The sequence below is a fragment of the Peromyscus californicus genome, unplaced genomic scaffold (assembly GCF_007827085.1).
Source record: "Peromyscus californicus insignis strain IS unplaced genomic scaffold, ASM782708v3 Scaffold_5__1_contigs__length_169319896, whole genome shotgun sequence".
Lineage (NCBI taxonomy): Eukaryota > Metazoa > Chordata > Mammalia > Rodentia > Cricetidae > Peromyscus > Peromyscus californicus.
The window spans coordinates 137,010,089-137,022,247 of NW_026294573.1; the positions used below are offsets into that span (position 1 = coordinate 137,010,089).

The window sequence follows — 12,159 nt, forward strand, 5'->3', positions numbered from 1 at the left end:
GACTGGTAAAGCCACAGAACATGTGGCGATACATAGATTAATAGTTATGGGTTGGATTAAACTATAAGAGCTAGCCAGCAAAAAGCCTGCCACAGGCCATACAGTTTGTAAATAATATAAACCTCTGTATGTTTACTTGGGTCCGAATGGCTGTGGGACAGACAGCAGGTGAGAGAGATTTGTCTGGACTGTGGGGGCCAGGCAGGACCTGAGAAACTTCCGATTACAGCAAGGTCTCATAAGGAAACTTTTCTCTTTCATACTTTCCTTACCATTAAATCAAGAGCATGGAAGCTCCACCTGTAGCTGAGAGTAGGCATGCTGAAGAATTCTGGATCTTTCAAGAGCTCAATGAACTATAGGACCTCAAGATTTGACATACCAAGCTCATCAGATCAAAAAAAGAGCAATATCTCACTTATTAAAAAATGTCCTAAAAATAGACAGTAACATTCAGATGGCTGTAACTACATTTAATCTTTCTGACCTAAGACAATGCAAGTGATGTCATATATGGCCCTTAGTTGGGAGTCAGCTGTTCCCATCTCTGAGTCTTGCTGTTGTGACACTCCTATGACTTCTCATGTACAGCAGACTCACAGAGTGCCTCTGTCTGATATCTTCCCTATACTCACCCTCATCTCTCCCACTCATGCCCTAACCCACAGGACTTGGTCCAAGCACTGCCTCCTCCAGCAAGGTTCCAATGCTCCTGTGACACCTAGACATCTGTCACAGTAGTCATAGAACTGTCTTGTGTGCCTATTTATGTTCTACTGCATATTTCTCTACATTTGCTGCATTATCTAACACACAATCCTGCCCATGTCTAAACTACAGAACCAATTAGATGCAAAAGTAAATTATCCCTCAGTTCTTTAACTGAGAAAGGAATTGAATAAAAGTGGACAGAATGGCTTGCAAACTAAACACTAAAATGTCGGTTCTTAAGACAGGGGATAATTAGCAAAGCAGGGCATGGTGGAGGGGGAGAACCCTCATTCAACAGCTGGTATTTCTGATAGGTACCTTCTCTTTAAGCCTATAGAGAAAGTGAGTAAGACTAGTGTGATTTCCAATGGCCCAAGCAGGAAATGCAGGCAGCTGCCCTTTCCCTCCAAGTTTATTTTCTTTTTCCAGTTCTGGGTATGGAACCCAGGACCATGTTCATGCTCAACAAGTGCTCTGCTCCTGCACTACATCCCTAGCTCTGGTACAGCTTATACAATCTCAGTAATAGAAATTTATCTTTCATGAAAATCTCTGGCCCTTATCATAACACTTGCATAATTTTACTAAATTCATCTTTCCAAGTAATAAGGACAAATATTAAACTATTTCAAATAAATAAATAGGGAGATTTTTGAGATACTAAAAAAGGATATTACATCACTGCATAATTTCTTTAAAATATAATTTAAAAAATTAAATTAAATATTTACAACAAAAAGTACCTTCCTTGGCTCATTTGTACCTATTTTTTAGCCAATTCAGATTTTAAATGGTTGCAAAAAAGATCAATTCATTTCTGTTGTTTCATGTAATCTTTTAACCCCTCAAGATGTAGTATCTGTCTGACATAAGATAAGAAAATAATTATAAATCTAAGTTTGCTATTTAGCTAATTTTAGTATATTCTTCAACTGGACATTATTTAAAGCATGCATGTATATACACATACAAAGTTCATGAATGAACTATGCCAAGTGACCACAGATATACTACTATACCCATGAAGGAGTAAACAGCATTGAAAAGCAAAACAAGTTTTTTCTCTCTCCTTCTTCATACTAGGCTTTTCTTTTGTCTAAGTTTTAATGATTCTTCCAAACACAGATCTAAAATCTACTGGCTAAGAAGCTGATCTTAATCAAAATATGAGCCAGACCTTACTCCTTAGTTGCAAGGACCCATATGTATTCAAATTTGTGTTTAATTATAAAATGCAGAGGCTCCTATCCTTCAGGGCTTTGTGTCTGTCACAATGTTCCCTATTTATTTCTTTCATTATGAGAGCTAGGATTTTGCAAAAACAAAACTAAGATATGTTATATTGGCATTGTTAATCAATAGTTATTTGTCACTAACAATGCTATAGAAACTAAAGAGTACAGCTTCAAGAACATTTCTGACTAGCAAAGAAGAAATAATTTAACAAGATTTGATTGTAATAGAAACAACAATTAAAGAATTCCTGGTTACTTGCAAATGGTTAATTATTCACATAGCAGTGCTGGGAATCAAACTCAGGACCTTGTGCATGCTAGAAAAACACTCTACTCTTGAACTACCTCCCCAGTCCTAACTTATTTTATTTCACTATATTTTTTATTTGTGTTTGTATAAGAGAGTATGTGGTCTATTGTCATAATAAAGTCTAAGAATGGAGTCATGTGAGAATTCTGAGTGCTTGTAAGAAAACCATGAAAATAAGACAAGAAACCTCAATTTCGTCAAAACACATAATTGTTCTTAGAATGTGTTTTCATGCTCCTCCTAGGTATAGCAGGTAGGAGTGAGTTTATTTCAGCTGTTGTTATTCATCTCTATGGGGAAAACAAAAAACAAAAAACATGTTTTTGTCACATATGGCTTGTCCTTGTGACTGAGCACCTTATTCATATGATTCTTCTTAACTTTCAAGAGTATAAATTATTGAATGCTCAGAATAAAGTTGGCTATTGTATGAAACTTCAGACCGTCTCATTATTAGAACCTGCTCTCCCAGGTTCATGCCACCAGCTAGAGCAGTAAACAGTCTAAGTGTCTGTGTGTCTACACATGTATGCAGGTACACATGCAAGTGGAGGTGGAGGTTTAATGGCTGTCTTCCTCAATCACTTCTCCATCTCAGTGTTTGAGACAGGATCTTTCATTGAACCTGGGAGTCACCAATGTGGTTAGGCTGACTGGCTGGTAAAACCTAGGATCCACCACCTCAGCCCTGGAATTACAGGCTGCCATTTCCAGTTTTCGCATGAGTTCTGGGAATCCAGACTTAGGTGTTTATGTTTATGTGACAAGCACTATCAAGTAAGCCATCTCTCTAGTCCTATATTTACCTCAAATATAAGTATGTATTTTTAAAATCACAAAATATATGATACTGAAGACATTTCAAAGGTTCCACCACTGAAAATGTCATAAAGATAACATAGAAAACTCTAGGTACCCAAAAAGAAACCATAGCTTCTAAGTTAATTCTAAAAAATAAGTGTTTGAATAAGTCATATGGATGTGCTGAGAAAAAGAAAGGTTTCAGAAGTGGGAGGGAGATAAGAAAGGAGAATGCAAGGATGAATATGATCAAAATATATTACATACATATATTAAATTGTCAAAGAATAAAAATTTATTCCAAAAAATATCCTATGGAATCCTTTGGTAACGTGATTACTAATGTTCAAATATCTAAGGGCTTTTCCCTTTTCAGTTCATAACCATTTTAATCACTGTCTTTATGGTTATCCGCTTACATAATAAATAAAATGTTCTAGGCCAACATAATTAGGAGAAAAAAGTCCTTGGCTTGGTAAATTTGCTCTGTTAATTTTCCTACATATATAAAAGATCTAAAGAGAGAAACACTCAGAATTTATTCTGCTTGAGAAAAGGCTAGAAGATACTCTAGAAACACAAACAGAAAATTCTACAGGAGATCCTCTACCTACAAAATTCAGTGTTTCTTTCCTGAAGTCCTGAGCTGTCCATATGCACACACTGTTGCTTCTGAATTAGAGGATTATATTTAAAATCATTCTGTAGGAGAAAAATGATGACATTTTATGATGTTAAACTGGAAGTATGAACAACAGTAGATACTAAAGTTCTCTAGAATCAATGTTCATTGTTTATACATTTTTGCCAAGTCTACATAACTCACCACTACCGAAAAGAACACAGTGGCATCAAAAGCACGACTGTGGAGGAGGATTCTAAAGTGCTGGTGTCAGCTGTAAGGACTGCCTGCACCAAAGCTCCTGAGCTGAGGGGCTCCTGTGTATATCAACCATCTTCTTGCCCCCAGCCAAGGACACAATCCTCCTTACTTCCCATGTACACTTGGGGATCTTGTAATTCATCACTCCACTCCATATAGATGTCAAATAGAAGGGGGAAAATTAGCTTTTCTAAGACTTTCAAAGAAGTAATTTCCAAATCTATCAAAACACTGAAAAAAAATTAAGTTTTTTCACATAATGCATAATTCTATATTCTATGTTATATAAACTCAAATCTAAATCTACATTGTTAACAAACTTAAAATTCAACTTCTTAAAATGGACTCTAAATCAAGATTCATGGCTGGTCTATCCCATGATTTTATAAATATCTAATTTACACTTTAAATGCAAGTTTGAAATTATACTTAAAATTTTTTAATTTATTACAGAAACAAAGTTTTTACTTGGTGTACAATTTCCAGAAATTTTCATAATATGTAAAACATAAGAACCTATTTTAGTGATGAAGAAGAAGAAGAAGGAGGAAGAGGAGGAGGAGGAGGAGGAAGAGGAGAAGGAGGAGAAGAAGAAAGGAAGAAAGACAGACAAACAAACAAAACACACCCCACCAAAAAAACCTACCAGGCAAGAAGGCTCATATCTGCAATCTCAGCACTTGCGAGTGGAACCAGACAGACTAGCACTAAGTTCATGGCCAGTCAGTCTCAGCTACACACTTAAGTTCCACACTACCCTAGTTTACAGAGTGAAATCCTGTCTCAAAAAACAAAACAAAGCAAACTCCCCCACATCTTAGGTAAACAGAAAGGCAGCCTGCACCAGCAGTTATAACCATGATGCATATGGACACTAAAACAAGACATGCATCCAGACTGTTCTTCTACTGGAGAAAGCTTTTGCAGAAGGTTTACTTTTCATATGACCCTCTAGTCTACATTAATCTGACATAGAAATAAATTTCCATTACTTGAGTAATTTTTATTCTCTGGTACAGACATCCATGAAAATGTAAAAGCTTCGCCAGGCAGTGGTGGTGCTCGCCTTTGATCCCAACACTTGGGGAGGCAGAGGCAAGTGGATCTCCGTGAGTTCGAGGTCAGCCTGGTCTCCATAGTGAGTTCCAGGACAGCTAGGATGGTTACAAAGAAAATCCCTGTCTCAAAAAAAAAAGTAAAAGCTGCATAAAAATGTAAAGGTCCCAACTGAATTCTGATCTTCCTATAAAAATCTTTCTATAAAGAAAGTACAGAAAATATTAACAGTAAGCTCCAAGTCACCAGAGTAAAAATAGACTGTCACATACTGGGGAAGGAGGAAAAAGGGATATTCTCATCAGCTAGTCGATGAGACACAAACCAGTGTCTATCTATAGAGTCACAAACATAAATCAGGTATGAACAACATACCATACACAAGGGGAAAAAAATCTTCAATTTCTTCACTTAACAAAAATCCTCAACCAAAAATTTTCTCTATTGGCAAAGGATAAAGTCAGCATTTTGTTGCATATAGTTTTTTTTCATGTCAGAAATGAACATTTGAAAAAACAGCACCCCTACCCCAAAGAAAAACAAGAGAAGAAAAACACTATGCCTGAGGACATTTAATAGGAGAACAATTAAAAGTAATTTTTTTAATTACTAAAACAAGAATTCCACTATGGCATCTATAGTTTTTTCTTAATTATTATTTTTATTTTTAAAGGGCGAAATTAAACTTATCTTAACAGAAACTTTAGAAAAACATCTAGGAAATAAATGTAAGTTCATAGTCACAATAGCCTTCAAGTGTATTAAATGTGAACATTCGTCAAACTAATTCCTTAAGACATATAAACCAGATACAAAACACGAAATTCCCAAACTACTGGTTTACATTGAAACCTAACTCACTATCAATGACACAAGCGGAGGAACCCAGGGAAAGGCAGTCATGCCTTAGTGACACTCACTGTTCACCCACTCATGGAGCTGACCCAAAGCTACTCTGGAGAGCCCCCTACTTTGCCCATGTACTTCTTGCACAAAAGACAGGAAAAAGTAGAAACACTTCAGTCCACCTTATACTGCTAGCACCAGCTCTAGTAACAAAACTAACCCAAACAATCTCCTCGTTTTCAAACTTAATCCAGTGATCCATTCTCCACAAAGGAGCCAATAAGATTTTTTTTTTTTTTGAAATATAAACCCAATCTTGGCATTCTCCAATTAAAAACAAAAACAAAAACAAAAACAAACTTTCAATGAGATCAAATGTGGTAGCACACGCCTTTAAACCCAGCACTTGTGAGGCAGAGGCAGGTAGATCTTTCTAAATTCAAAGCCAGCCTGATTTACAAAATGAGTATCAGGCCAGCCTGATGAGACCCATCAGCCTTAATGAGACCTATCTCAAAAACACAAATAGGCTGGAAAGATGGCTCCCCAGTGGAAGAGCACTTTCAGAGGACCCAGGCTGGTTTCCCAGGACCCACATGGCAGCTCACAACCCATGGTCGCTCCAGTTTGTGGGATCTGACACCCTCTTCTGGCCTCTGTGGGCACTGCATGCACATACAAGCAGGTAAAACTCATATACATTAAAAAAAAAAAAAAAAGGGAATAAATCTTTAAAGAAAAGAAAACTTTCCAATAGTTTTAAATTCTTCTAAGCCTGAAACATAAGCATACAATACAAGACACCCTGCAACTGTACCCTAAATAGATCCTCTCACTGGTGCCTATTCTGTACCTTCAAGTTTCATCTTTAGTCTTAGTAAAAACAAAAAGCACCAGAGTTTTCTATTGGGGGGCTGCCTGTGCCCTGAAGAGAATTTCCAGCACCCAGTCTCTCCCTGTAATACCTCAGTACTATCCAGGTACTGAAACCTTTCTCCCTGCAATGCTTTAAAAAAGCCATGCTCAGTGTTGCTTCCTGCATTTCCTGTCTCAATCCTTACACCTGAAATGCTAATTAACCCCAATAACCACGCTGCAAAGCTGGCTCCTTACCACTGTCACCTCAGCTTACCTTGGCCTATCCAGAGAAGCTTATCTAACTGCCCTATGTAAAGTTGCACCCACTTCTAGTCTCTTCAGCCCAGCACTTAACAGGGACAAAGCAAACACTCAAAAAGACACTGTTGTAAGTATGTGCAGATGCCAATGTTTATGGAAAAGATGCTTAATGGCAGGACTGTCAAATTTAATACACAAGGTCACAGCAGCACAACTAGATATTCTCCTGTACTATATGTGACTGCCCTGTTCTAATGTACCATTAATTCTTTCCTTTGGAAATACTGATCACATTTCTATCAGTTATAGGAGATTTATATTTATACTCTGTACTTTTAACAAAAATAGTCTCGATCTAGAATACTCTTCAGTATGATTCAAGTCTATTCCAAGTATTGAACAGCCAACAAACAGCTAAAACTAGCTATTCCAAAAGGGAATCATCACTTGCTCTACAAGTACACCAATGGCTCACTATCATGTTCAGTCTTTAGAGGGAATACAAAAAGGTCAATAATCTCAGTTTTAAAAATAAAAGGACAGGAAAAAATATAAGTCTGGCTATTTCAAAAGCAAAACACTGTAATGAACGAACTATGACCACTGAATCTGAGTCAATCAATAAGCTTCCAGTGTCTTCCTGTGAACTGGTACAATGAAGTCCGGCTAACCTTACACTTCAGACACCTTGCAGAACTGGAGAGGACTCTTCGGTCCAGCTGGGTCCACTCAACTCTAAGGAACCTACATTTGTTTTAGTCACAAGAGCCTTTCAGTTATAGCTGAAGCAATTTTTGCTATCAGTAGTTTGAACCCTTCTTAAGACCACTAACACAGTTCAATCTCTTTAAAATTATTGAGTCTTTGCTCTGTATTAGCAATATGTGCACAAACTTTTGTCTAAAATCACCAATAATTCACTGGAGTATTTGCATAAAAGCTCTTAGAATAAACATGAGAGAGCTAGCAGAGCAATGCCCAGGTGAGACAGATGCCAAGACATACATACCAGTTGTGCACCATGAGCTTCTGCACGGCCAGCAGAGCATTGTAGCGGACCTGCTGGTCTTCATGGTGCATGTGGTTCATCACCAGCTGCTTTCCACCGAGCTGCTCAATAACCCTGCAGAACAGAAAAGACTTCATGAAGATGTCATTTCTTTCAAATTGATGCTGGTCACAAGTGAAAAGTCCAAATATCAAAAGCTCAAAGGATTTCCAAAACCAAAGTTACAACTAACTGAAGTAAGCTAGCATTACATCTCACATCACTCTCAATGAATTACAGACTGTGGTGGTTGAATGAGGACAGTCTATACAGGTTCATGAATTTGCAGCTGATGAAACTATTTGGGAAAGATTAAGAAGTGTGTCACTGGGGCAGGATTGAGGTTTCAAAAGACTTCAATATACTGTCTCTCCGCCTCCAGCTTGTGGTTTGGGGATATGAGGCCTCACCTGTTCCTGCTGTCATGCCTTCCCTACACGATCATGGCCTCTAATCCTCTGAAACAGTGAACTCAATTAAGTGCTTTCTTTTATAAGGTCATCATGTTTTATCACAACAATAGACAAATACACATACACAATCTAAAAGATTTGAATATGCTTTCTTTCAATTCCTAGTGTTCAATCTGAATGATAACTCATTTCTGAATCTATCATCTACCTTGGTACATCACTCAATTCTAGGTAGCTGAGTATTAACTCACAACCAGTACTTCTGGCATGCAATCAGTACTGAATTCCAATTAATTTTCACAAGATCAATATCAAGTCCATTAGTGATTACATTATCTCATAGACATGGGTTTAGATTCAGATAGCAAAGGACAGAGGATAAAGAGCACTCATGTTAATTTCCTAGAAGACCTAATTTTAAGAAAGCTGTTCTTTGTCTCATAATGACAGAATATGTCACATGCTATACAGGAAAAAAGAAAGTCAAACTTGAGGAGCATAAAGACAGCTGACAATCACACTGCTTTCTCTTCCAACACCATATCCCCAACAACCTACAGTCCACTTAGTACAGACACAAACAGTACATTAAAATGGCCATTTACATCAGGAATCTGCTCTCTACAATATCATTACAAATACAGCTTTGCAGTCTCTTAACTACAGCCCAGGAGTATGGATTTGCCTGGCCATTCTTCATCTACCAGTGATGTCCAGTGGGTTATGTTTTCTATTTATCGATGTCAATTGGCATCCTAATGCCATAGGACACTTGGTGCTTTAAGACAACCTCACAAGCTTCTTGGACCAGTCAGGAAGGGAAGGCTGGAAGTACAACAAGACATTAAACATCAAGTGCCTTCAGTATGTCAGGCATGGTACTCTGAAATGTAATCTGTTATGTCACCTCAGCTCCACTATTAGCCAGACATACCACATTCAGCTGGTCATTTATAGTAATTGCCAAATACGGAAAACAAGCATAATCCTTTACAGAGTCACTGTGATGATCCAAAGACACAAAGTCCATGTCCTTTAGTGCAGTAAGCCCTACTGCTTGGCCAATAATAGTAAGAGCTGTTCCCGCTCAATCCACACTCCTCTCTGTCATCAAAGCAATCTTTGCAAAACCCTGAATATCACTGTCCCCATTTAGACCAGTTCAGTGACTCCACTCTTTAAGAAAGGTACTCTGGGCCCTGAGCTCATGATCAACAGTAAATATAGTCTAGCCTGAAAGCAGCTTACCTGACACATGCATTTTCTTCAAGTGTCATAGTCCCTTAAACTTGGAACCCTACACAGCACTTCAGCACCATACTGGTGAGTTATCTTAAACAGCAAAATTCAGAAACAAAAAAGGAGACACAAGATGCAAGGATGGCACCAAACAGACCATGTAAACACTTCTTTGTAGTAGAAGAGTGAGCACAGGAAGGCAGAACTCAGCCACGTTCTACCTCAGCTTCGAATGTATCTATCAAGGAGGACTCAATGTTTTCCTTGACTCTACACATGTTCATGAATGACTGAAGTAGTACCACAATTATTTACATGAGCTCTAAATGATGCAATTTTAGCAAGTAAGCAAATTCACTATTTTGGAATCCACGAACAATGAAAATCAGCATATACTTCAGAAAGCTGCCATATTACATGTAGAATATAACCGATGAGCATAATCCTAACACAAGAACTTCTTTTATATAGGCCACTGCACTAATTGCCGATTTTATCTCCTGTATTCCTCACAAATACACCTTTGAGGATTAGTCTGTTTCACTTATAATTAGGAAAAGCATCATTACATTTAAAAAAGTAATTTAAAGATTTTAACAAGTTTCTAACCAAAAAGCTTTTTTCTGAGAACAAAAGTAGTAGAAGAAAGCACTTTGTGTAGGTTTCAGGAAAAGGCTCCATGGAACAATGCTCAGAGCACTGCCCAGGACAAAGCCAACACTCAAGGGAGTACCCATGACTTAACAGCTTTCACTATTACTCACTAATGGACGATAAAAAGTATAGAGTAATTTAACATAAGTATAATTTAATATAATTGTAATGTTTGACATAATATAAATAGCAAGCTTTAATGATGTTTATTTTCAATGCAACAGCAGACATTCCTAATTATGTTAAATAACTAAAATATAAGTTAAAGTCAACAGATGCCATGTTTGCCTTCCTACATGGATTAAAAAGAAACAGTGACACTTGCTGCTACTGCAGGAAGGGGGTCATAATTATATTCTCACATACTACTGGTTGGGAGTCTGAATTAGTCTGTATTGTAATAACGTTTTTAAAACCTCATTAAATACTCTCACATTTTATCTTCTTGTTGTGTTTATTTCAGGGGATGGCAGAAAGTAATCAAAAAGCACAGTGGTTCATTCTGTTTTCACAACAATGAAAACTCAGAACCCAAACACGCTAGTTAAAAAAACAAAGTAAAAGAAAGTGCTATAGCATGAGCTATGACATGCCCAGTTTCCAAAGGACGTAGAGATATGAGGAAGTTGCTGTCTGTGTCTAAGGTGCTAAAGGTGCTGTTGCTTCTCAATTCTGCAGTTTTCATGTTTTCTACAATGAGCATCTATAATGGCCATAACTATAATTTATGAGATAAATTGGATTTACTGTATAAAAAAATGTACCACGATAAGCATAATTTATTTGCATGTGCTATGCTAAGCTTTGTGTGAAGAGCCATTTACCTGATGAAAGCAAATATGAGTTCACTGGATAACACTCTCAGGTTGATTATGCCCTGCTGACTAGTGAACATTCTTCCTCATCAGATACTCATTTTTAGAAGTTTATAGTCTGATTTCAATAAGGAATAGAACCAGGTAATCACTGTTATATAATGAAGATATATATCAAAGACTTGGACATCAGTGTTTCAGTTTCCAGGCAGTGTATAGTGATTTACCAAATTTTTGAAAATAATCTCATATATCCACAAGTATTTCTAGTTGCTCTGGCTCTGAGCAATGGTAGGATGTCTGAGATGGAAAATGGTTCGTTTTCTGAATTGGGTCTCCTCAAAAATGTTCATGGTCCCTGCTGCCACTGGAGGCCATGTCACTTGTTGGAGCCCATTTAGGTTTCCTAGTGGCTTTACCCAGCAGGTCTGCATAAAGAGGATGATTAGACCATGGGCCTGAGTACCAGGTGTATGAGATGGTCTGTACTTGGCTTGCTGGGGAGAGGTCTTTTGCTCCACCTGTTGGCATTCTTTTAAAAACCCTAGGGCAGAAACAGCCGGGCCCAATGGATTAGGATCCAGGCCCTCTCGAGGCTTTCCTGTATTTTCTGTTTCTTTCCCCCTCTATACTTTCCTGCTGCTCCTGCTCAAGAATACCCTGGGGAAAAGTGGGAGTGGGATGCCCCTCCCCCCTGGTCACTGTACATAGTCCATGCTACAACCAGGGTCATGCTAATGCCCATGGTCCGCTGCACGCTGTATTGATGCCCATGGACCATGTTGCTACCAGAGGTCCATGGTTGGTGCTGAATGATGGAGGCCATGTTGGAGTCTATGATCCACGCTGCCAACAGAGGCCATGTCCATGTCCATGGTCTCCATTTTACCACCAGGGACCATGTTAATATTCATGGTCCATGTTCCCACCAGAGGCCATGTTGATGCCTGTGGACTGTGCTGCCACCAGGGGCCAGGTTGATGTCCGTGGTTTGTGTTTCTGCCGGAGGCCATGTTAATGTCTGAGGCC

At 38.1% G+C, this 12,159-nt stretch overlaps 1 protein-coding gene across 3 annotated transcripts in view; it reads right to left on the reverse strand.

The window, feature by feature from the left end:
* Window positions 1-12,159, reverse strand: part of Atp6v1h (ATPase H+ transporting V1 subunit H) — a 115,117-nt gene that overhangs the window by 16,267 nt on the left and 86,691 nt on the right. For all 3 annotated transcript variants that reach the window (XM_052715405.1, XM_052715403.1, XM_052715404.1), the window contains one exon: window positions 7,971-8,084. In XM_052715405.1, coding sequence (XP_052571365.1) covers window positions 7,971-8,084 — 114 coding nt within the window. The remainder of the gene's footprint in view (window positions 1-7,970; window positions 8,085-12,159) is intronic.